This window comes from Helianthus annuus, chromosome 6 (genome assembly GCF_002127325.2).
Source record: "Helianthus annuus cultivar XRQ/B chromosome 6, HanXRQr2.0-SUNRISE, whole genome shotgun sequence".
NCBI lineage: Eukaryota > Viridiplantae > Streptophyta > Magnoliopsida > Asterales > Asteraceae > Helianthus > Helianthus annuus.
The window spans coordinates 16,287,999-16,314,736 of NC_035438.2; the positions used below are offsets into that span (position 1 = coordinate 16,287,999).

The 26,738-nt window shown below is 35.0% G+C and overlaps 2 protein-coding genes and 1 long non-coding RNA gene across 3 annotated transcripts; 1 reads left to right on the plus strand and 2 right to left on the minus strand.

Moving 5' to 3' along the window:
- Positions 1-2,244: 2,244 nt before the first annotated feature.
- On the minus strand, positions 2,245-2,819 carry LOC118479708. The gene is made up of 2 exons (XR_004860180.1): positions 2,542-2,819; positions 2,245-2,408 (listed from the first exon to the last, which is right to left on the minus strand). It is a non-coding gene; the product is annotated as an uncharacterized LOC118479708 (long non-coding RNA).
- Positions 2,820-14,425: 11,606 nt separating this feature from the next.
- Positions 14,426-14,968, minus strand: LOC118479501. Its single transcript, XM_035974051.1, has 2 exons — positions 14,770-14,968; positions 14,426-14,679 (listed from the first exon to the last, which is right to left on the minus strand). The coding sequence occupies exons 1-2, from the start codon at positions 14,966-14,968 to the stop codon at positions 14,426-14,428; spliced, it is 453 nt and encodes a 150-aa protein (XP_035829944.1).
- A 2,402-nt stretch (positions 14,969-17,370) lies between these two features.
- LOC110864878 (AAA-ATPase At2g46620-like) lies at positions 17,371-19,954 on the plus strand. Its single transcript, XM_022114031.2, has one exon. It carries the CDS (start codon positions 18,176-18,178, stop codon positions 19,679-19,681), a length of 1,506 nt encoding a protein of 501 aa, XP_021969723.1. The 5' UTR covers positions 17,371-18,175; the 3' UTR covers positions 19,682-19,954.
- The last annotated feature ends 6,784 nt before the right edge of the window (positions 19,955-26,738 follow it).

Below are 26,738 nucleotides of genomic sequence, written 5' to 3' on the forward strand. Positions count from 1 at the left end.
GAGGACGTTCGACATTTCCTCGTGTAGATGGAACTTGTGGAGAACGATAAGCATACGGGTCGAAGGCGGGGGATTGAGGAGGAGCGTCCATTGATAACAAATTTTGAAAATAGCCGAAATTGGGTTGTTGGGTGTTGTAAAACGAGGGGTGTGTAGGTTGTTGGAAAAAAACGGAGGTTGTGAAGTGTATCCGAAAGGGGGTTGTGGTTGAGCATTTGCACCGCTCGAACCATCTCGAGACGGTTTCGAGACCCGTCCCTTAGTTTTTTTCTTGGCCTCGCGGGGTTGGTTCTCCATTGCTCGGTGTAAAGGGGGTGTGGTTTGAGAGTATAAAAAATAAAAAGTGAAGTGGGTGTGGTTGGAGAGTTTAAAAAAAATAGAGAGAATGAGATGGTTTGAGTATAAAAAAATGGAGAGAATGAGATGGTTATATATATATATGTTTAAAAAAAGTGAATTTTTTTTTTAAATTGGACCGTTGCAACTCGACCGTTCCTTGTTTCTCGTGCATAATCACGCGGTGAATCCATGCCTATTTCACCCACCGATTCGGGTCACCGCATTGATGGCGGCGGTGTTCCCGATCGGGGACTAACATCACCGCACCCACTTACCGCTTACACCCCGTCCACCCTAACCCTTTCTTTCTCTCTCCTCAGTAGAAACCCCAAAACCAAATCAACACCGGTGGTCATGGATTCCGATTGACACAAAAATAATGAAATCCCAGTTCATACTCTGACCTGGGTTCGTCTTTCGATCGTTATTGGTTCGTCGCCGGCAAGATCTCATTTACCTACGGCCATTTCTGGTTCACGCTGGCAATTTCCTTTCTGGTCCGCAGTGGCGTAGTCACATGGATTCGGTTGAGGGCCACTTTGTATTTTTGTTTAAAACCACGGGGCAACGCCACTCTGTATATGCAGATTCATATGAAAAAAACGGTAAACTTGAGAATCGACGAAATGATTTGGCAATCTATACTAACACACATAAACGGCGCAACTCTAGCACTATGAATTTATTCCTTTGACTTTCGATTAAAAAAAAAACTGCATCAATCTAGTTTGTGAAGGTTGTGAACGAAGGAGGAAGTTTTCCTTTAATAATCAAACGATCCAATAACAACTTATATAAACCTACAACTATGTTGTTATCTTCATCATACAACTATAGATGAAGAAATCAATCACACTATTTCACATCTAAATTAATGAATAAATAAAAACTAACAACTCGTAGAAAACTACAAATGGCCAGAAACAAATACTCATAGGATTATATGAATCAATTATGCATCTAAAAATTCTAAACCAGAATAGATCAAGTAGATCAAATTAAACAAAAATCAAGTAAAAACACATTTAATCAAGAACAATTCCAGCGATTCATAACCGTCAACTCTTCATCTCTGGCGAGTCGTGTTGCAGTCCTTCGTCTCCGATGAGTCGTAACCACCGCCTCTTCGTATCCAGTGATTTGTAACCACCGCCTCTTTGTTATTATGTCATTATATGGTTAGGTACAGATTCAATCACACAATTTCACATTTAAATAGATCGAATTAAAAAAAAAACAAACAAAAACACGTTTAATAAAGCACAAAATATAGAGAAAAGGACGATAGATACCTTGAAAGAGATGAAGCAAAAAAGGGACATAATAATATGAAAGAAGATTGCTTTGTACCATTACGTTGGTCTGCAATAACATGATAATTAAACCGGTAATTTCTGGGACTTTTTTGCTGTTGGATTTTTTTTTTCACTTCTCTTTAGGATTTTTATATATGGATCCAATTCAAAACTTAATCCAGTCTTTCAAATAATAATAATAATCATCAAATATAGTAAATAACTGGATCATTAAATTGAATTCTTTTAAACATCTCTTTGATAAACGCACATGTCCCTTTTAATTGATATTGCTTCACATGTTTAATCACATATAGTTTGTGGGATGCTTTTAATGAACCGTTGTAATACTTCATTTTATTTTTAGGGTGAATTGCATATCTCCCCTTAGAAATCTTCTTAATTGCATATTTACCCAATTAACAATTAAAATTGCATATATCCCCTTCACAAACTATTAAAATTGCGAATTTACCCATTTTAATATATTTTATTTAAAATAAATTATATAATGTCCATTTTACCCATAACTTTACTAAACTTACATATTTACCCATTTTAAAAACACACAAACTAACAAGCTTTGCAGAGCATACCATGATAATGTATCTGTTATGTATCTATGCGACTGTATTGATTTGGAACGATTACACAATATATATAAAAAAGATCTAATCAAATGAAGATTATTAAGCAAAACATTTACAACAATATATTTACTAAATATATGGTCATATGAAGTGAGTGGACTTTGACTTTATCATGCTCTGCTCTCTGCAACAACTTACGAAATTGGCTTTAGTCGTTGATGATACCGAACCTTGAATTAGACCATGATAATGAAACAATAGACCATGATAATGAAACAAGTATCAAAGTCGAATCTCAACAGGAAAGGAAATCGCACCTAAAAATGGTTTGGCAGTGGAATCGTGACTAAGGAAGAATCGTCGTCCTTCTGAGTCCCGGCTGTCTGAATCACCGACGCCGAGAACGGAATCGTCTGAGAGAGAGGAAATCGCCTGAGAAAGATGTTATCGCCGGTGATCGAATTGCCTGAGAGAGACGGAATTGCTGCCAACGTAATCGCCGACCGTTTATTTCCGTATGAATCTGATTAGAATAGAATTTTCTTTTTCAATTTTTAAAAGGGTAACTTAGTCATTTCAGCAGAGATGGGGAAATATGCAATTTTAAATTGGACTTAGGTAAATATGCAATTGAAAGTGTTTTTAAGGGGAAATATGCAATTTTTCCTTATTTTTATATTTTATAACAATAAGGATATGAAAATTAACCGACGGGACTTTTAAACGAAGGCGTGGTACAATATACCTAGCCCCTCATTTCATAGGAGATTATGTTTTTTTTGTATGTACATATAATATATAAAGGATTGTGACTTTTGATAAGGGGTGTAATATATTTAAAATTAGTTTGAAGTATTGTGACTTTTTGAAGGGATGTGACTTTTCGAAGGGGTGTTATACATTTTAAAAATAATTTGAAGAGTTGTAACCTTTTGAAAGGGTATGATCCAAAGTATCATGTTTTAAGTTACTTTTTGTAGTATTATATAATTTGTTCTTTACCATTTGGAAAAGTGGAACTTATCCACCATGGACCGGTCACCTCGTCGATTCAATTTGCATACTATGAGTAGGGTTGTTTAAAATACTATGGTTTATGACTTTTTTTCAAAATCCGTGCATTTATAAAGAAGACAAGTCGAGTTGTCATAGTTTGTAGCCCACAAGCCAAAGTTTTTTTTAATGGGGTACGGTTAGAATGTCGCTAACCGGATTAGTAGTTGACAAGTCGAGTTGTCATAGTTTGTAGCCCACAAGCCAAAGTTTTTTTTAATGGGGTACGGTTAGAATGTCGCTAACCGGATTAGTAGTTAGTATGTAAGTATTAAAATTCATTTCCTAGATTTGAACCTAGGACTTTAAAGAGAAGCAAAGCTTCTCACCCCTCTCTTGACTACTAGGCCAAGAGATCATTGGTCACAAACCAAAGTTAGCTTGCTTATTTTTGCTTGTCAGTCTGTCTGATAAGCCAAATTTAATCTAAGACATAACTAAATTACATTTATAAATTGAAAAAAGTGTTGTTTTCGTCCTTTATGTTTCAACGTTTTATTAGGCGATGTTCTTTAACTATAAAAATTACAATAGATGTCCTTTACGTTTGCAGATGATAACAGATGATGCCCTTTCCAACAAACCCAGTTAAGTTTTCTTGTTAAATCACATCACGTGCTGATCACGTGAGGGTATTATAGTCATTCTATGTTTAAAATGTCTACCCTTTATTAAAATACCCAATCCCCTTTGAATCGTTTCCCCCTTTCTCAAAACCTAATTAGTGGAATTGTAAACGAACAGAACGTTCAACGAACAGTTCATGAACCGTAGGCGGGAAGTTTGTTTACGTGCGCTCATTTAATAAATGAACAAACACAATCAAGAAATTTTGTTTGATAAGTTAAACAAACGAATATGAACAGAGGCTTCGTTCGTTCGTTTACGTTCGTGAACGTTCAGTAGTGTGTTCATTTATGTCCGTTCCTTTATGTTCATTCATTTAAAGATTTTTTATGTTATAGTTTTATTTTATTGGTTTTAGTTTTTAAAATTTAAAACTACAGTTATATTATCAGTCTCCACCAACATCCCTCATTTGATCATTTTAATTTCAGTTTGTGTTAAATCTTGACAAACTTCTTAAGTTTTAAGTTGATTAAGGGGGTGTTTGGGATTGCGTTTTCAACCTGATTATTTGATTATTGTGTTTTGAAATCGCAAAAAATCTATTTTGAGTGTTTGGTAAAAAATTAATAAAAAGTGATTTATTACGTTTTGTAGAGTTCAAAACGTGATAATCCATAAGTAGGTCACCCCTTGCTGCAGGAAAACGTGATAATCCAAAAACTGATTTTTTACGTTTTCACTTATTTATTTTTTTAAAATATATATAGTTGCCAAACACTCAAATAGTTGATTATCTGATTATTGTGATAACAAACAACATAATCAAATCCAAACAATGTTGATTATCTGATTATTGTGATATCAAACAACATAATCAAATCCAAACACTATCTTTCTGCAGCACGTTTTGTTACAGCTAATTATCTGATTCTGATTATTCAAAACGCATAATCTATTTTCAAAACTCAACCCCAAACACCCCCTAAGTTAAGTATCTTTTTATTTTTGTTGGATTCTTCGTAAATAGTCTAATGAAAAATACATATTGTATTTTTAAATCAATATTTAACGTTCGTTTGTGTTCATTATGTTCATGAACATTTGTTTGTGTTCGGTAAGTGTTCATTAAGAGTTCATGTACATGCTCATTTCCTCGATGAACGAACATGAAAAAAAAATCTCATTCGCTAAGCGTTCATGAACCGTTCATGTACATGCTCATTCCTTAATAAACGAACACGAACAAGACCTTGTTCTTGTTCGTGCTCGATTGGTTCAGTTACAGCGCTACTAAGTAGCATACACATATCAACGAAGACATGGAACAATTGGCAATGGTGGTTTTTTGGGATAACTAACTATCAATTTTAAACTTGTTTATATGATTGTATAATTAATCTATAACGTTCTCATGATTCTTTTTCTCAAAAGAATCATGTCATCTTTCATTTTATCACGACCACATTGTTGTCTACCACTTGTCACTTTCATTTTAACTTACAAAATATGTCTTACGTCAATTTTAGTACAAAACAAACGTAAACGCAAACGGAAATTAAAAAAAAAATCTTGGTCTTTGAGGCTTGCCACAAAAATGTTTTCTTTCTAAAACAAATCACGTACAATATAACTTGTTACACACGTTGCATCCACCACCATTTTTAATTAAAAAACAATAGGGGTGAGGATAAAACCAAATAATCAAATAAGAACCGCAAATAAGTTATCCAAGATAATTGAACAAATGGTTCAAATATGATTTCTATAACAGTTTTTATTTTCCAATAATTCTACATTTTTTATACATAATATCGATAATTTTTTATTTGACTTCAATAATTTTACATTTCTTTTACAAATAACATCGATAAATTTTATTTGACTTCAAATATAATTGGATTCATTTTAAAGTTGGCTTGAACCTACCCATATCCAAGTCCTTGGATTCATTTTAAAGTTGGCTTGAACCTACCCATATCCAAGTCTGGAGGTTAGCTCGTGGTTAACCAGATTAACCGAACCATCTTTTCTAATAACCGAATTAATCAAATTGTTCTTAACTAAAATCAAACGTGCATGCAAACTAAAAATCAAAACATCAGTTATACGTTCGCTTTTAATTTTCAACACATACAAATATAAGTTTCTTACGTCAGCCGGTAACACTTCTTTATGTTGGTTGGCCATTTGTGGCGGCCACCTTCCCCCTCTTTTTTTTTTCAATAGTTATTTATAGGTACTGTCAAATTACGATTTTATCCTCTGTTTAAAATAACGATCTTGCCCCCTGCCAAATTACGATTTTATCCCCTGTTTAAAATTATGATATTGCCCTCAGTTAGAAGTTATATTAATGCTTTGTCCCCAACCTAAATTTACGATTTTCCCTTCCTTAAAAAATTATACCTTTGCCCACTGCTACAATCATGCCAAATTACAATTTGGTTCTCAGTTTAAAATTATAATTTTCCCACTAGTTCAAAATAAAATTTTTGTTTTGCCCCCAGCTAAAAATTATGATTTTGACCTCAGTAAAAACATAACGATTTTGCCCCCAATTCAAAATAAAAAAAATGGTTTTCCCATCAATTCAAAATATTATTTTACCTCCATTTTAAAATGACGATTTTACCCAAGCTAAAAATTGCAATGTTGCCCATAGTTTTTTTGGGCAAAATTATGGTAGTGTTTTATTTTATTTTGTTTACTCAATTTAGTTTTAATTCGTGCCAAACAGCCGCCTAGCATTATACGATTTCCATCGTTTTACTTATTTTTTTTATCATAACTATGATAGTGTTTTTCTTTATTTGGTTAACTCAGTGCATCTTTTTTTATATCGTGTTATAAGTAGCATGTATAACTAACCCAAATAAATGTACAAATGTTATTAAACTAAAAAATATTTGAAGCTCAAAATTTACGCTTTTGCCCTCAAATCAAAAACCCATTTCTAATTCTATTCCCAGTTTAAATTTACGGTTTCGCCCTCCGTCTAAAAATACGCTTTTACCCCCCTTCAAAACATAATTTTATTTTGAACCGGAGGCAAAAACGTAATTTTGAGCTAAGGGTAGAATCGTAATTTTGAGCTGGAGGGAAAAACAACATTTTATTTTTAACTGGGGGCAAAAACGTAATTTTAAACGGAGGGCGAAACCGTAATTTTAAACTGTGAACAAAATTAAAAATCAGTTTTTGAATCGAGGACAAAAGCGTAATTTTGAGCTAAGGGCAAAATTATAATTTTATTTTGAGTTGGGGCGAAAACGTAATTTTAGCTAGGGGAAAAATTAGGCCAATAGTTGTTGAATGAGAGTGGTGGAAAAAGGCGGTTGCCCTTTTCCTCATATTTTTTTTGTTTTTTTTTTCTTTTTGCGTTTTTAAATTAGTGGCTTACATGGCAAAGGATATAGTGTCAGCCATCTGTTTGGCACTCTTCTATTGGCCCAATAAATTTACGATTTTATCCCGTTTTAAAATTACGATTTTACCATCAGTTCAATATTTTGTTTTTACCCCTGCTTAAAAATAAATTTACGTTTTTGCTCCAAGCTAAAAACTCCAATTTCGCTCTTGGTTGAAATTACGATTTTGCCCCGTTTAAATTTACAGTTTTGTCATTAGTTTCTTTCTCCCAGCCAAGTTACGATTTTTCCCTCAACTTAAATTTACCTTTTCTCTAAAGTTTTTGTTTGTTTTCCTGGTTAAATTACAATTTTGCCCCCAGTATAAAATTACAATCATGTCATCTCATTGTTTTAGTTTTTTTTTTAAACTGTGGTAGTATTTTGTTTTAATTGGTTGTGTAATTATTATTCGTGTAAGGCGGCTGCCTGATACACGCTCATTTGTCCTGAAAATTATAATTTTCCCCCAATTTAAAATTTAGTTTTTCCATCTTTTATTAACAAAAATTTGATAATGGTTGACTCGATGTTTTTTTTTTTAAGATCGGGTTATGAATAGTATGTGCAAGTAACAAAAATATACAAGAGAGAAAAAAATCGGCTTTATGCCCCGCAACGCGGGCGCGGGGCAAACACTAGTTTATAAACAATCGACACATAATCATTCAAAAAAAGGTATTTAGTGAGGTACTTAACGTTTTATAAAGCATAATTCTATATCCACTTACCCTCACTTACTAATTAATCCTTATTCACTCAAACTGTGGATTCAAATGTTAAAAGAATCTTTTATTGAACTTTTAAAAAAATATCTTATTGTTTTTTATTAATCATGAATTAATACTACTACCAATAATAATAGATTTTGTATATAATTTTATTTTCTTGTATTTAAAATATCTGTAACCTATTTGTCTAGTGGTATAGTGTTTGTCCTCACAACAATGATGTGTGTTCAAATTCTTACAAATGCAAGATTAGGATATTAGATGGTCTAAAGTTAACCTTTTGAAAAAAAAATTATATGCTCTTTAGATGTAACATTTGATGTTAAAAAAAAAGTATTTGTGTAATTTAAATTTATTTGTTGTTTTATTAAAATATCTTTTTTATTTAGGCAACTTTGATTTTAATAATGTAAATTATGATTCATTGACCGATAATAATCCATACTTATAATGTAATCGGTGACATTCCTGTCTTTTAACTTTCATTGTCAAAAGGAATTTTACTCGAACGGAAAGGAAGTTAGGTCTGCTTCTAATGAATAAATGACTAGTTTTTTATCCCAATCAAAATGTTGTTTATCATAAAGAATTACAACTTACAGTTGGGGGCAAATTCATGTAAACGGATCGAACGAACATGAACAAGGGAATGTTCATGTTCATTCACTAAATTTTACAGAGTATAAACACAGACTATTAATTGAGCAACTTCTTTTGTTAATGTTTGTTCGTTAAGAAAATGAACATGTTGATTTTCGTTTATATTCATTTGTTTAAAACCTAAATGAACATTTCATAAACCTAAACGAACATAATAAACAAAAATAGACGAATTTCATACATGATTCCCAATAATTTATATGAGTTCTTGTATGATTCCTTGAGATTTAGTATTTATGTGACTATCTTATCAACTCTCAGGTTAAGCGGTTGAAAATGAGAGAAAACGCCGTGGAAAAGTAGAACTAGATCGAAGAAACAAATTTGGAAGAAAACTATAATAAATTTTGTCATTATGACCCGTAACGGACTGGTAAGGGTCCATTACTAGTGCATAAAGTTAAATTAATCTACCACCCTTCCAAGAGCCCATGACGGCCCATTACGCATCCGTAATGGTCAGTTACGACCTTGTTGAGCCAAAAACCCTAATTTTACCTATTTACGTCGTTTTGACGGCTATTCTTTGGGAAATTGGATCAGAAACAATTATTTTCGATGGAGACTGATGATTTGGAGTAGAAATCAAGATTTGGAAGCCTAGGATTGAAGATCAGAGCGTTAATCGGTTTGTCTATGATTGGTTTATTGTTCTTAAATGTTTTGCATTCGATTTCTAAGATTGTTTTCGTGATGTTTTTGAGTTTTTCTAGGTTTGACATGTTTTTAGACATCAATGAGTATCTAAACTATTAGGGTGAGAGGGGCACTCCTCTCTTAGGGGAGTCCCCTCTCTTACACACACCCAATCAGCACGTGCCACGTCAACTCCCCTCTTAAGTCCCCATTTTGCACTCAAACGTTGGCATCACTCCACTCACACAATTATTTTTTATAAAAAAAGAAGAAAAAAATATGATTGGTGGAAAAAGAGTGGACCCACATTAACAACCAATCACCCCCTCTATCTCTCTCCTCTCTCTCATGCGGTAACCTCTCACCGATCCCCCACCCCGCTTCCCCTCCCCGCATTGATGGCGGCGGTGTTCCCGCTCGGGGAGTACACTCACCGCATGGGGTCACCGCATGTGCCCCGTGCACCCTTAGACTAATGGGCGCAGGATAATGGAGGCCCGGGGGTGCCCCGACGCCCCGCCGATTTTTCTTGTAATTTTACCAAAAATTTGTTATTTCTAGTGTAAATTATTGGATTTTTAAGAGTACGGTCCCCATCAATTTGAATTTTTGGAGTCTGCCCCCCACCAAATTTCTATTCAAGCTCCGCCACGGGTTTAATTTATTGTATGGCGTGACAGCTATTGCCAAAACATGTTCTTTATCGATTATTAATGCCTTTGTGTTCTGATTTTGTTTAGTTTTCTTGTTTGTTCTATATGATTGGATTGGTCTAGTTGAGCTGCAAATCATCTAGGTTAGTTTCGTTCATTCTTGGGTTGTTCCCTTGTGTGATTGGTTTTAGTAGGCAAGACCGGGAGGTAATCCCAGGGAAGGGGTTGGTTAGTTGATAAAAGTCAGAGTTCTACCTAATCTTGAGACTAGGAGGTGATGGGTTAGCTGGATTCCCACTGTGTCATTTCTGTTAGGTTTAGACTGCACGGGAATAAGCTTGACCTTATAGTCGTGATTTACAAAATACTAAATGAATGTGTTCCTAGCATAGACTTGGAATTGAACTAGAATTTGCATACTATTAACACAAATGCAATACAGAAATAGTTCTTTTTCATTTGTGGAATGTGTTGGCTCTATTAGGATCATCTTTTCATTCAAATTTAGTTTTTCCTTTACTCGTCTTCATTACGGGAGAAGTAATTTTCAACGTGATGCATGCGGAGGCGAAATAAAATGGTAACCATGGACACATCGATTAAAGCAAAGGATTTCGAATCAAAAGCTTTGAAAGTCGAAAGCTTGATCAAGTTCTTAATCGGAATATTAGAAAGCAAAAGATAGAAAATTTTCAAACCTTAGATCCCACTTACATGTGGAGAATTTAGTTCAAACAGGAAACTAAATAATTCAAAACCTACCGGAGATAACAAGATAGATTATTAGAGACGATGAAGGTGAAATCAATTGTATTGAATCTCGAATGTGAAACTTACAGATATACATGATAAAGGAGAAAATACAGGAGAATTTTGATAGTCTACAACATCCCTGACGAAATGAAATGTCCAAATGCAAATACACTGTTTAACACAAAATACAATGCGAAAATGGTTCTCTTTCATTTGTGGAACACATTGGCCTCATGGGGATCATCTTTTCATTCAAATTCAATTTCTCTTCTTTACCGGTCTATATTATGAGAGAAGTAATTTCTAACATGATGCACGCAGAGGCGAAATTAAATGGCAATTAGGAACACACCGGTTAAAGCAAAGGATTTCGAATCAAAGGAATTAAAAGTTTGAAATTCGAAAGCTTGATCGAGTTCTTAATCAAAATATTAGAAAGCAAAAACTAGAAAAAAAAAAACCAAACCTTAGATTCCACTTACAAGTGAAGAATTTTAGTTCAAATATGATCAACTATTATATATATATTATAGATATATATTATATTATATATATATTGTTGAAGAACTATGATAAATAGTAACTTTATTTTTATAATAATATATAGCTTCTTGTTATTGTTTTTATTTAATATATTATAATAATTTATTGTTATATTTACTTTTAATAACATATTTTTATTTTCTTCCTTTGTTTAAAATCATATATTTTCTTTACCATTTTTTTTAATAATTCTTTTTCTAGAACATATATTAATGTATCAATTAATTTGATACTTCCTTAATAATTTACGTTTATAATTTTTTTTTCTAAAAACTTAAGTACGTGGTTGTTCTTCATTTTTTTATCTTTTTTTTTTCTTCCTTTTTTTAAAATCATATATTTTCTTTACCATTTTTTAATAATTCTTTATTTTCTTTTTTAGAACAAATATTAATTTATCAATTAATTTGATACTTTTTTAATAATTTACGTTTATAACTTTTTTCTAAAAAAATTAGTATGTAGTTGTGCTTATTTTTTATCTCGACATTCCATTATAAGTTTTGTTAAAAACGAAGTTGTACTCAAAATAACGTATTTATTTGGTATTATAAAACAGTATGATGATAAGCTAAACCGTTCTAATGGTTTGACTTTTAAACAACATGCTTTATTTTCAAATCACGTTTGTTTTACCTTATCATTTACTCGGTTTCGCCACAACGCGCGACGTCCAAAAAAACTAGTTTCTATTAAAAAACCAAAGCACACACAATTCAACAACCCTAACCGTCTTTATATACTAACTAAACCAATATTTTGGAAAACAAGAAACGTAAATCACTCAAATTAAACTATGAAAAAATTAGTCCATGGGCAATCATAGACCCCTAGCCAAGGTTATGTTAAAAGTGGAATTGTCTCTTGGCAAAGAAAGTAAAAATAAGAAATGTCACTGAACAATCGGTTAATAGGTCATGATTTAAATTATTAAAAACCAATTTATCTTTTATTTATTTAATAAAACTAGTTATTATATTTATATTTTGTTTACTTTTTAACAATTAGTAAAACTAATATCATGTTTAAAAAAATTAACAAAAGCACTTTTACATAGTATTTTTCAAACTTTCACAAAAAAAAAAAAAACCTTACAAAACTGTATTGGAAAAAAAACCATTCTTAAAAGTATTTGAAATCATTTAATATTTTTGACAATAATTGATTTTAATCTTTATAAGTATCATATAATTTTTTTTAAAAGCTTTCTTTTACCAAAAAAAAAAAAAATCGAGTGAACCTTTGAAATTATTATTTAAAAAATTTGATCCAATTGATATGATATGAGTGGAAAATAAAATTGAATTGAATGGAGGATAGACTGAAGTGACTGACTGATTTGTAAAAGTAAATAAAAATGAAATAACTTCAGTTAAAATCCAAAAAATGAATGGTAGCTTTTGTAGGGTATGTTTGTTATAATCGGTTGTGTTAGACTACATGGTATGGTGATGGACCATCCTTGGAGGATGATCCGCCACGTAGGCGACACATCATAGTCCTCCCAAGGATGGATCATCCTTCAAAACTAGGGCGCATGGGAGGATGGTCCTAGTCATCATCTTCCACCACTTTTATATTTTTTTTTTTACTTTTTTTAATCTTCAACTTTTTTTAAACATTTAACAAATAAAGTAATAAAATATTTTCATTAGAGTAAATTGCCATTTTAGTCCTTGAGTTTTGTCCAAATTTGCCATTTTAGTCCAAATAGTTTTTTTTTTGCCTCTGGGTCCCTGACTTTTCCCTTTTGTTGCCATTTTGATCACATACACTAACTCCATCCAAAAACTCCATCTTTAACCAGGGGTATTTTGGGGATTTTCATTTTAAATGTTTTAAATTGCCATTTTGATCCAATTTCAAAAAATCAAAAAAATTCCAAAAAATAAAAAAAATTCTAAAAATAATAAAAATTCTAAAAAATCATACAAATTCTAAAAAATTCTAAAAAATCCAAAAAATCCGTTTCGGCGCGAACCGTTTCGAACCCAAACCGTTTCGAGATGAACCGTTTCGACGCGAACCGTTTCGACTCGTACCGTTTCGACCCGAACCGTTTCGAGCTGAGCCGTTTCGACGCCAACCGTTTCGACCCGTACTGTTTCGACCCGAACCGTTTCGACGTGAACCGTTTCGACCCGTACCGTTTCGAGCTGAATCGTTTCGAGCTGAACCATTTCGAGCTGAACCGTTTCGACGCGAACTGTTTCGACCCGTACCGTTTCGAGCTGAACCGTTTCGAGCCGAACCGTTTCGAGCTGAACCGTTTCGAACCGAACGGAACCGTTTCGAACCGAACGGAACCGTTTCGAACCGAACCGTTTCGATGCGAACCGTTTCGACCCGTACCGTTTCGAACCGAACCGTTTCGAGCTGAACCGTTTTGATCCGTACCGTTTTGCTCGAAACGGTTCGGGTTCGAAACGGTTGGCGCCGAAACGGATTTTTTGGATTTTTTAGAATTTTTTAGAATTTGTATGATTTTTTAGAATTTTTTGGGATTTTTTTGATTTTTTGGAATTTTTTTGATTTTTTGGAATTGGATCAAAATGGCAATTGAAAACATTTAAAATGAAAATCCCCAAAATACCCCTGGCTAAAGATGGAGTTTTTGGATGGAGTTAGTGTATGTGATCAAAATGGCAACAAAAGAGAAAAGTCAGGGACAGAGAGGCAAAAAAAAAAAACTATTTGGACTAAAATGGCAAATTTAAACAAAACTCAAGGACTAAAATGGCAATTTACTCTTTTCATTAATATTAAAAAACATTACATAAACTTAAAAAAAAAATTAAACTTAAAAAAATAAACTAAAAAAAACATAAAATGAAAAACCTAAAGTAAAAAAAAAAAACTTAATTTCCAGCAGACGCATTTTCGTCGTAATCGTTACGTAGAGCGAAGGTGTTCAAATCTTGTTGTTCCTCACTAACTGGAACAGAATTTCCAGCAGACGCGTTTTCGTCGTAATCGCATATCGCTCTACCTTCGTCTTCAATGATCATGTTATGAAGGATGATACAAGCGTACATAATGTGTCGTAACCTCCTTGGTGTTTGCGAACGTGCTGGAATAGAAATGATGTGCCATTTTTTTTGTAGAACACCAAAAGCCCGTTCAATATCTTTTCTTGCGCCCTCTTGAAACTTTGCAAACTTTTTCCTTTTGTCGTCGGTCGGGTGCGGGATAGTTTTAACGATTGTCGAGTACGTTGGGTATATCCCATCGGCTAAGTAGTAACCTCGCCGACGTACATTTTTGTAAATTGCTGAAACCCCTTTGACCCCTAGCATCGTTTCGCAATGTAAAAAACGGATCAGACTGGGCCATGTCGCCTGCAATACGTAAGAACAGTCGACGACTCATGCGGAAACGACGTCGAAAAATCTCGGCTGGGTACACGGGTTCGTCGGCAAAATAATCGGCTACTAGTTTATCGTGGCCGGCTATAAATTTAGAACAAAACATAAATGAAATTAATTAAAACATACATTTTAAAATCTATATAAAACATAAGGAAAAAAAAAATAAAATACCTTCTTGGTCTCGGTTATATTTTGCTCGTCTGGTTAGCGGTTGGGACGACCCTTCAGCGGCCGCCATGAACACCTGAGCCGCGTTCATAATCATGTTGTGCATAATAACATCCTCTTCCGAAGATGATGAATACCACTCGGACGAAGACGATGAAGACATAGAAGAAATTGAAGAAATGGAAGAAACGGGTGAAGCCATGATAATTTTTTAGCGAGAGATGGGGTGGTAGCGGGTAAAAAATGGTACAAAATATGATGATTTTTTATAAAAAGGGAAGAGTGGTTTATAAAATGTGAGAGAGATGGGGTGGTAGTGGGTGAAAAGTTGTGAAAATAGGGGTTAAAGATGTGAGTATTTATAAAAATGGAAGTGAAATGGGTGTTTTTTTAAATTATAGCCGTTAGAATTTTTTTTTTTTTTTTTTATTTCAAACGGTCAAATGGTTGGGGGGCCCACATAATTGCATCGTCGCCAACGTCTAGTTTTGGACGATTAGGACGGGGACGGTAGGGGACGGCACGGTGTTTGGATCGTCGCTGACCCGCGACGGGCCGGGGCCGACCCCCATACCGTGTAGCCTTAGAATTCGAGTGAGACTCCACAAAGTTAACTGAAGTGATGTAACGCTGGCCCTATTAGGAAAATAGTAAATAGACTTTCTATATGATCCATCAATCATATGACATATCCAAAGTCACAACTCATCTCATTGACCCCCTTCAAATGCAAAGCCAAATACATATTAACCGGTGCGATTCTCAAGGCGTTAAGGGGGCATTCGATTGGTATCGGTACGAACTGTTGTGGTATTGCTATAATACTATCACTTAATCTAGCAACCGAAAGAGATATATTGATCATAAAACATAAAAATGAATATCGGTTTGCTTCGGTTCGGTTCATCACGGTACCGTGTGTTACGCCAGAGAGTGTTTAGCTCTTGTGGTGCCCAATGTCTGTCAAGTGGCATTCGGCAGTATGGTTTTCTAGGGTAACGCCCAAGCCAAACTCTGAAGCGAGCGTAGACTCGATTAAGACAACATAGGTTGGGCGGAATAGAACAACATGGCTCTTCAATTTGGGGTTTACAGTAGCGTAACACAAGCAAAATGTATTGTTGATAAATTTGATTAAGGAGATGCAATATTCAGAAAAAAAAAAGAGAAATTATATTCTATGATTCAAATGGATCCTCACTTTCTTTGTCTATAATCAATTTCAGTAGATTGATTTTGAATAAATGTTCTGAAAGTGGTTGGTGTAAAAAATTTAAAATTAACTTGAACTAAAAAAAGACATAAAATTCTTTTAGAAAATAAATAAACGGGTACTCTTTGTAACTAATTTTGTGATGCCTCCGGTAATTTGATTACGTGAAAAATACTATTATTTCATCCCTGGACTACAATGAGCTGGGAACAAAGTCCACTTGCAAATGACAAGGTCAATTTGATTATTATTATTTTCTTTTGCTGCTTTGGGGCAAATTTAATACAATGCCATCCTCCTGTCTCTAGCTATGTTTGAAACTTCAACCTCTTTTTAACTTATTTTGATTGAACTAATATAACTGGACAAAATACCCACTCATTGGGTCGACTAAATCAACCTTTATTTAACTAGTTATATAAACATTTTATAACATGTTATTATATTTAAGCATATAGTTGATATAAGAATTACATTAAGAGATGTTTAATGCAAAACTAATTTTATATAAAACAACTTTGATCTTTCGGTAAAAGCATACAAGGATGCTCTTCTACTGTTTACAACGTTGGTTTACTAATAAATAGTATATCAATAAAGCAACTTTGATCTTTCGGTAGAAGCATACAATTTATAATACTAACTTGACAATGTATTATTTAAAATTAGCTTTGCATTCTCTAATAACAAAAACACCTTATAACATATAATCTTTCTATTAACTAAGGAAAACACAAGTTTAATCCCACAAACAGGCTTCAAGAATCTTAATCTTTTATATTGATAAAGATGCTCATCATTTCCAACAAGCGTTGATCACTTGATCGGGCTAGTTTTTAACTTTCTATAGGTCTTATTATATACACTTCTAGAAAAATACCTACCAATCCTTTAGCACATAGGTTTTTCAAGTAATCTTTTGATTCTCTCTAGAGGAAAAAAAAAAAAAAAACCTTTACTAATAAAATAACATGACCAAAAATGCGTTGTTAACTTTTAAAACCTTTAAAACCATCACTCAACTTTATTATACAAAAGAATCCCAAAATAATACTTGTTTATTCTAATGATACCTATGTTTTTAAAACCGGACCGGACAATGAACCGGTCATCTTACTGGTTCACTGGTCGGACCGGTCGAACCGGTTCAACCGGATTTACGAACCGGATGTCAGTATATAATTTATAAATATATGATGTAATAAAAACGCAAGTAAATAAATAAACTTAATTAACTGTTTTATTTGTACTGTACCATTATTTTTTTGTATTTTATATTTGAAATAAGTGACCATTTGAAATGAAGAAAAGTCACTGACCTATACTGTTCCAAACTATTGGCTAAGGCTATGGCCTATGATAGACCTGATCATTTATAAAAATATTAATAATCTTAAATCTAAACAAAACCAAATATATCACATCTCTTTCCCTAGTTTACACGCATAGAAACAATCAAACTTAAGTAGCCCACTGGTCTTTTTTTGCAAAATTCCGGTGAACACATCATTCCCTCTTTCCGTCCATCACTTTCTTCTTACCGTCTGCTTAGCTCTACCAAAGGTAAATCCAGATCTAATTTCATCTTCATTCCCATTTTCTTGTCATTCTTCTTGTCTCAGTTTGAGCTCCATCTTCTTCCTTATAAAAATCTGACTTTTATGCACCGAACAACAAAATTTCTATTCAAACCACGGCCACCGGCCGGAATGTAAGCGAAGACCCGCCGGTCCGACCGCCGGCTCCCGGCCCGACCGCCGGCCTGATGTTGGAACGGTTTTAAGGCCTGAACCGGCCCGGACGAAGCCCCGGATCCCGGCCGGACCGGTCCGACCGGCCGGCCCGGTCCGGTTTTAAGAACATTGCCTATAACCTCATAACTCTACCCATTATATTATATTTTATATTTTATTATTTCCAAACCACCCCTTAAATTGGAAGTTTGCTAACAACATTTATTTATTCTCATTTTACTCGTAATTTACGCGAACGCTACTGACTTATTCTCAACACCCATTCTTATTTCCTACTTCTACTCCATTTTTGCATTTTCATTTTTCAGTTTGAATTTCAGTTTTCTCCCTGTATATCTCTATTGATTTCTCCGTCAGGCTCTGTTACCGTCGTTCCAAATGTTTAACGGCGTTACAAACAACGTTCTCTGATAATAATTTACTCACAATTGTAACCAATTTGATGGGGGTTTTCATGCTAGTGTTGATTGTTCTTTGTGTGTTCATATGTATACGGTTAATTATATACCGAACGAGTTTGATTTACCGGTTGAAGAAATGGAGCCACTGGATTGAAGATCGAATTCACGTTCATCAATCGCTGAAAGTTCCAGAACTCAACGAAAACAACCAGGAGAATCTGTTCTATCGAAAGGTTTACACGTACCTAAATTCTCTTTCAACGGTTGAAGATTCTGATTTCACGAACCTCGTTTCAAACAAACCAAACGGCGTCGTTCTTAGCCTGGATGATGACCAGATGATTCTGGATACTTTTCTCGGTGCTAGGGTTTCGTGGACGAACAGAGTCGAGAAAATTGATGATAACAAAAGCGTTTGTAAGAAGACGTTTGTGTTGAAATTGAAGAAGAAGGATAAAAGAAGGATTCTGCAAGCGTATATTCAGCATATTTACAGATGTTCAGAAGATATCGAGATGAGATGTAAGGAACTAAAGCTGTATATGAACACCGTGACGCAATCCGACGACCGCCGGAGCACCGGCCGGTGGACTTCCGTTAAGTTATCGCATCCGGCAACAATCGAAACGATAGCGATCGATTCAGATCTGAAAAAGAAGGTGAAATCGGATCTGGAATCGTTTCTGAAATCGAAACAGTATTATCACCGGTTAGGTCGTGTCTGGAAACGGAGTTATCTCCTCTACGGACCTTCTGGCACCGGAAAATCAAGCTTCATTGCAGCAATGGCGAAACACCTTTCGTATGATATTTACGATATCGATTTTTCAAAAGTTGTTGACGATTCAGATCTGAAAATGCTTCTGTTACAAACCACAAGCAAATCGATAATCGTCGTTGAAGATCTCGATCGATTCATCTCATCGAATTCTAACTATTCTAGAGTTACTTTATCAGGTATATTGAACTTCATGGACGGAATATTAAACTCATGCTGCGGAGATGAAAAACTCATGGTTTTCACGATGAACAGTAAGGATAACATCGATTCTGCTATCTTACGCCCTGGCAGAATCGACGTTCACATATATTTTCCATTGTGCAACTTCAATTCATTCAGACTATTAGCGAACAATTGTTTAGGAATAAAGGATCACAAACTGTTTCCACAAGTTGAAGAAATTTTCAACACCGGAGCAACGATGAGTCCGGCGGAGATGAGTGAGTTAATGATCTCAAACCGCGGTTCACCAGGCCGAGCATTGAAGTCGGTTATCACAGCTTTACAGATCAACGGTGAGAGTAGGTTGTTATCGACGATGATCTGCGGTAAAACCGGTGTACGGTTGCAGCATAACGGTGGTGTAGTGACGTCGGATGACATGTCACCGGTGGCGGAAACATCGAGCGAGTTTGGGACGGACAGTAGCTGTAACGTGCCTGTTGTGAAAGAGATTCAGAAGTTGTACGGTTTACTGAGGTTGAAAAGTAGTAAGAAAATTGGACCGTCGGATCAGTTTTCGGGGTCCATGGAACGGTCACGATGATTTGATGACGATGGTGATGATGATTAGGGCAGTTTTTTTTGGGGGTCCACTCCATATTGCTTTTTTGTTAGGTACTGGGAATGAAAATAATATGTGAATTGTCTTACTGTTTTTAATTTTTATTTTAATTTGGTAAATGACCGATGGTATCTGCACCCAAAGTTACTGATATATGTGTTTGTGGGGGCTAAGTGGTATAGAATTGAAATTGTCATTTCAATTTGTGTATATACGAAAGTAAAGGAATTGAGATTCGATTTTTGTACAATTTAATCTTTTTTTAGGTTGTCAAGTCTATTATTTGGTACAGACAATTGATGCCCCAGCAACTCTCATAATTATGAAAATTATAAATTATGTTATCATAAGTACAGGGTACTTAAAAAATTTTAGTTGGTTCGATACCACGGGTTTAGCTTGTCCGAGTTGGTTCGCTCGGAATTGCCTATCTTGTTTGGTGAACGCGTGCGGCCAGTCGAGACCGGGCCATGGTTTTCCGACAATACTCCTTTGCCCAACTAAAAACTTTTTAGACGGTCTAACTAGGGGTTGTTTGTTTTAGCTCTTAATGAGGTCTTATTGTTTTAGACATCTTGTTGGTTCAGCAATTAATGGTCCAGACTGGTTGTTTCGCGAGCAGATGTCTGAATGGGTAACCATTATACCGAGTCTGAATGGTTAAGGCCTTTTATCTGAATTGGTCAGATATTTATACTAGTTTTTAATGATTCAGATTTCTTACTAGTTCAACACTTAATGATTCAGACCTTTAACCTTTAACCTCTAACGTGAGGGTTTTTTTTTTTTTTTTTTTTTTTTTTTTTTTTTATTATTATGAACCCAAGTGGGATCATATAGTGAGAAAGGGAGTCCAGAGAGAGAGCCAGTGTGATAAGGAATGACCCTACAAGACCTAAAAGTCTTGAATGAGAACCTCCCGGGAATAACTCTAAATTGCTTGGTTCAAAAAGTATGGCCACTGTGACGGCTGAGCAACGATTAGACAAGACATGGTCAGGTGTTGTGCTGAGCCATTTTCAGGGTAGCCATAACTTCTTGTATTGTAAATTTGTAATTAGATTTATATTTAAAAGTTGGGTGTAAGTCGAAACCAAAACATAATCGTGATACCGCGATAAATGTACAAATTCAAGTGGTTTCATCTCAAATCTCTTTATTATTTCTGTATTTTGTTATACCGCGGTTAGTTGTAGTTTCATTTGGGTAGGAACAAGTTGGTGTTCAATCAGATCAGGAAAAGTCCGCAAGAAATTGTGGTAAAGAAGATTAAGTCGAGAAGATTTGGGTGGGTTAAAAATAGATCGTCATGTAAATATATTAGTTGGAATGAGTGTTGTAAATATTCTATGTATATGTTGTAATTTTGCCCTTTACCTGTTTGGGTCGTGTCACAAAAACAAAGATCTTCAACAATCTACCAAAGAAATCACAAACGCCCAAACCAGTTTGTTATTAACCCTTCGAACAAGGTTTCTTACAGATTACGAGCACAAATCACTCAGATGTTCCTCACAACAACTCGATCAGATTATCAACACGATAATCACTCACTGATTAACAGGAAAAACACTCAAACTAAACTCAGATTCAAGACAAATCTAAGGTACACGAGAAAACCCTAACCAGCTCAAAGAACGAGAGTAAATTTGATGAGAGAGAACAATGATTGCAGAATTATGGATGAGAGATATTTCTCTCACTTATATATTGCGAATCCAAAGCAGTCCATCCATTAGTTAAGCCCGCCATCAGTTAAGCTCAGTTCGCCAAGGCCCATTTCATTGAGATCAATATTTAAGCCCATCTCGTCATCAGCCCAATGTGTTATATGCAGAGAATAGAAAAAAACATATTAGAACGAAAATGACGAAACTGATATGGACAAAATATGAACTGTATATTATATATTATGTATGTGTAAGAATGAAGATACACATTAATTTTTATATAAATCATTGATATGAACGAGATGTATAATTTTTAACACCCCCCCACAGATCAATGACTGAAACGATCCTGCATGTTTAATTTTTCACACAAAAAATCATGTTGAGCAGCCAACATACCTTTCGTAAAAACATCAGCTATTTGATCTTCAGACTGAATACCAACTGGTTTCAGAATACCTTTTGATATCTTTTCTCTCAAGAAGAACAAGTCGAGCTCAAAGTGCTTCGTTTGATCATGAAACACTGGATTAGCAGCAATAGCTCAAGCTGCAGAGCTATCACAAAATAAACACACAGGAAGGTTTACATTGACACTAAGTTCACTTAGGATATTAATAAGCCACAAAACCTCGCAAGCAACAGCACACAAAGCTCTATATTCGGCCTCAGCCGACGACCTAGAGATAGTGCTTTGCTTTTTTACTTTTCCAGGAAACTAAATTGTTACCCAAAAAAACACAAAATCCAGTAACAGATTTTCTAGACTTGGTAACAGACTTTCCCCAATCGGAATCAGCATATGCTTTCATATCAAATGAAATATTCCTTTTAAACATAATACCTTTTCCGGGAGATTTTTTCAAATATCTTAATAACTTATAAGCAATTTCCAAATGTCCAACAGTTGGACTGTGCATATATTGACTTAAAAAATGCACACCATAAGCTATATCAGGTCTTGTATGAGACAAGTAGATTAGCTTACCAACAAGTTTGTGATAGAAAGTAACATTTAACAGCAATTGATGTTTTTCTTTGCAAATATTTGCAATCACATGAGTCTGTTCAATAGGACAATTACTAGGCTTACACCCAAGCATCCCATATTCATTTAATAATTCCATACAGTATTTCCGTTGTGCCAAACAAATACCATTGTTATCTTTAATAACCTCAATACCCAAAAAATACTTTAACTCACCTAAGTCTTTAATTAAAAAATTAGACTTTAAAGCCTTTTTTACTTCAGCAATTTCATCTAGACTATTTCCAGTTAAAACAATATCATCAACGTAAACAAGGAGAACCACAACAGTATTATTACTATTTTTCACAAACATAGAATAATCGCACATACTTTGCTTAAAACCAAAATCAATTAAAACTTTAACAAGCTTTTCATTCCACATTCTAGGAGCCTGTTTCAAACCATAAAGGGATTTCTTTAATTTGCAAACCCTAGACTCATCCTTAGAATAATAACCTTCAGGCAACGACATATAAACATCTTCATGTAGATCACCATATAGAAACGCATTGTTAATGTCAAGTTGAAACAGTTGCCAATTGTTTTGAACAGCAAGTGATAAAACACATCTCACAGTAACCATTTTTACAACAGGTGCAAAAGTTTCATCAAAATCAACACCCTTTTTTTGGCTATACCCTTTTGCAACTAACCTAGCTTTAAACCTCTCAATCTCACCGGAAGACTTGTATTTAATTTTATATATCCATTTACACCCAACTAGACTCCTGCCCTTAGGTAAATGAACCAAATCCCAAGTCCCATTCCTATTCAGAGCTTCAATTTACAGGTTGAGACTCTAAACCAGAACTTGTTCCCTCAGAATTTATCACTTCTACATGATCTTCACTCACACCCTCAACCCTACCAGACTCACCATCTCTACTCCTAGGCTGCTGAAACTCAGCCATGCCTCTAGAAGGGACATCTTGAGTCTCTGGGGATTGTTGAGACTGATGTGGTAAAGATTCATCAGTAGATGTATCCCTTTCCTCATCATTGGGTATTCCTGATTGTTAAGTCTCAATGTTATCATATAAGTCAAAGAAATTAAGCGTATTGACTTCATGATGTGTGTTCATATCAAACGAATAAAAAACAACTTTTTCTTTAAAAGGGAATACATGCTCATAAAACTTAATGTCTCTGGAAAAAAACACAGTTTTACTATCCAAACTAAAAACTTTATAACCCTTTTTTTCATTCGAATATCCAATGAACACACATTTCTCAGCCCTACTACTTAACTTATTTGACTCATTTAAGACAGTACAAAAACAAAGACACCCGAACAATCTTAAATGATCTAGAAAGGGTTCAAACTTATACAACATCTCATATGGAGTTTTACCATTCAGCACGGAAGCAGGCGTCCTATTAATTAAATAAGCAGCTGTTAGAATGCATTCATCCCAAAATCTAACAGGTAAACTACTTTGAAAAAGTAAAGCTCTAGCAACATTAAGTAGATGTCTGTGCTTTCTCTCCACAACACCATTCTGTTGTGGAGTATAAGCAACAAATGTTTGATGAATTATACCATTAAGTTTACAAAACAAACTCATTTTGTTATTCACAAACTCTAGTCCATTATCACTTCTTATACATTTTACCAACTTACCAAATTGTGTTTTAATAATGTTTGCAACAGTTTGGAAATAATCAAACACTTCAGTTTTATCCTTCATCAAACACACCCACACAGCCCTTGTGTAATCATCAACAATAGTGAGAAAATATTTAAAACCTTCTCTACTAACCACCCTATAAGGACCCCAAACATCTAAGTGAATTAAATCAGCTAGTTGTTCTGTTTTATGATTACTCAAGGGGAATGGCTCTCTGTGTTGCTTAGCCTTATGACATATTTCACAAGGAAAATCATTTTCACTTATATTAACATTCAATTTACGAGATAACGGTTTCAAAGCTTGAAAAGATGGGTGTCCTAATCTAGCATGCCACAAATTACACAAATTAACATTACTGCTACACACCTTAACAGATTTACAGGAATTTCCACAGAAGTACAGACCATCTAACTGTCTACCAGTCACCAGGATTTTCTTTGTTAACAAATCCTGAATATAACAAGTATTCTCATCAAAACCAACATAAAGTTTATTATCTTTAGCAAGCTTATGCACAGAAATTAAGTTGATAGAATACCCAGGTACAACAAACACATCTTGTAAAATGACCCCTTGTGTAAGTTTTAAACTACCTATTTTAGTTACCAAAGCATCGGTTCCATTTGGGTGCTTAACCTTAATATTTAAATTTGAAACATCAACAAAATCAGAAAGCATTTCATGACTTTTAACCATATGTTGGTTGGCACCTGAGTCAACTATCCACCCACTATTCCCTTTGTTATCAAACAAAGTAGCAAAATTATAAATAGGTTTATAGAACACATTGGAACAGAATGAACTAGTCACACTACCTGACACATTGCAGTTCTGACTAGCAGTCTCACAAGTTCTATCAGATAACAAACTCAATAACCTAGACACTTGTTCAGCAGTTAAGGATGCAACACCAGATCCACTAGTATCATTCACAACACTAACAGTATTACTACTACTAGCAATTGCCTTCTTTCCTTGTCCCCCTCTTGGCTTCATCCAGGAGGGATATCCGATAATTTCAAAACATTTTTCAACGGTATTGTAACACCCCGTGTTCTCGAATGCCAAAGTCAAAGTCCAAGTCAACTTTGACTTCTTTGACTGTAATTAGTCGATTTTGTGTTCTATTTGTATTATGTGGAGTAAGTGTTGTCTAAATGATATGATCGAATGTTTAATCAATGCGACCGATTACGACTGTGAATCATAGGAAGTAACAATGCGATAAAGTTAATCAATCAATAATCAAGTTAATCGAATCAATCAATCGAACTCAAGACTCGAACTATGCTAAACTGGTATGATAATGATTACATGCGTGTGTGCCTTAAGTGTTACTTGTGCATGTTTACTTTATGTTTTTGTGTGGTATTCAAGCGAATCAATCAAAAATCGAATCGAAACTCGAAAAACAATCAAACTCAATCGAAACCGACATCGAGACGTGACTTATAGAAGATTGTATGTTAGATATAGTAGTTGGGACTGAAAGTAATTTGACTAGGAACTCTATCGTATTCGTATCATCGTCCATCGTAGCCAAAACATCAAAAATCGTCGCGAAATACTCAACGGGGGTCGCGGATCGAACAGGAGGCATCCTGATCGAATAGGCCAGCCGATCGGCTAGCATGTTCCTAGCCGATCGAGCAGCCCATCCGATCGGAGATCCTGGCCGATCGGCTGACACTTTCCTCTTTTGGAGCCTGTAAATAGCCCTGTCATCGTCACCCTTACTATTTTTGGAAAGCTCTGACCGAACCAGCCTTCTTCTCCACCTTTCCTCGGATTTCTCTCAACTCCGGTAAGTTTTCACTCTAATTCTTGTACGTTTTTTATCATTACATGATTCTACACCCTTCTATCTTTCAAAACTCGATTTTTAACCGTGAAATCACCAAGATCTAAGTGTTCTTGGGTGATGTCATCATGGTGTTCTTGAAGAACATCAAACTTGGGCCTCATTCAACCATGAATGGCTTAGATCTGACCGATTTCCGCATAAACAAACTAAGATTTGTAAGAATCTTAACATTTTTATGAATGATTTCCAACTTTCTTCAACCTTTCACACTCGAAACCTTGAAACCGATAGAAATGGAGCTCGAACCGGCTGACTAATCATTCTAACAGTTAAGAGGTTCAAGATTCGGATTCTATCTACAAGGTTCACCGATTTCGGGTTAAACATCAAACGACCGTTCCAAACAGTTCACCGGTCGGACTTGGGTGATTCCTGTCCGAACCGGTGCAACAAGTAAGAACCCACGTTCTACAGTTTAACTCGCCGTCAAGTTACCTTAAAAGCATGACAAATAATCAAACAGCCAAGTGTTAGCTGAAACGCCGACCAGGTCAGAATTGCTGGCCGAACGGCTAGGCTGTTCGAACGAACAACCCAGCCGATCGAACATACCAGCCGATCGACCGGGCCAGCCGATCGGCTAGCACCTGGACTCACACTTTTTCAAACCTTATGAAGTATACTATTGACAAAGTGATGTTCGATCGAAGATGCTACTCGATTGGTAAACATTACTCTTCGGATCATGAGATACTATGCTTCAACACTTAAACAATTTTACAATGCGTAGTATGGAATGCTAGCCGATCGAACAGGCTGTTCGATCGATGTGACATTCTGATGAGAGCCACATCTGAAGTTCCTAACCGATCGGTTAAGCCGGCCGATCGAACAGACCGTTTGA

Coding starts and splice junctions, on each gene's coding strand:
- LOC118479501 (XM_035974051.1), bottom strand. CDS start 14,968: ATGGCTTCACCCGTTTCTTCCATTTCTTCAATTTCTTCTATGTCTTCA. Junction 14,680..14,769: donor ATATAACCGAGACCAAGAAG/GTATTTTATTTT, acceptor CTAAATTTATAG/CCGGCCACGATAAACTAGTA.
- LOC110864878 (XM_022114031.2), top strand. CDS start 18,176: ATGGGGGTTTTCATGCTAGTGTTGATTGTTCTTTGTGTGTTCATATGT.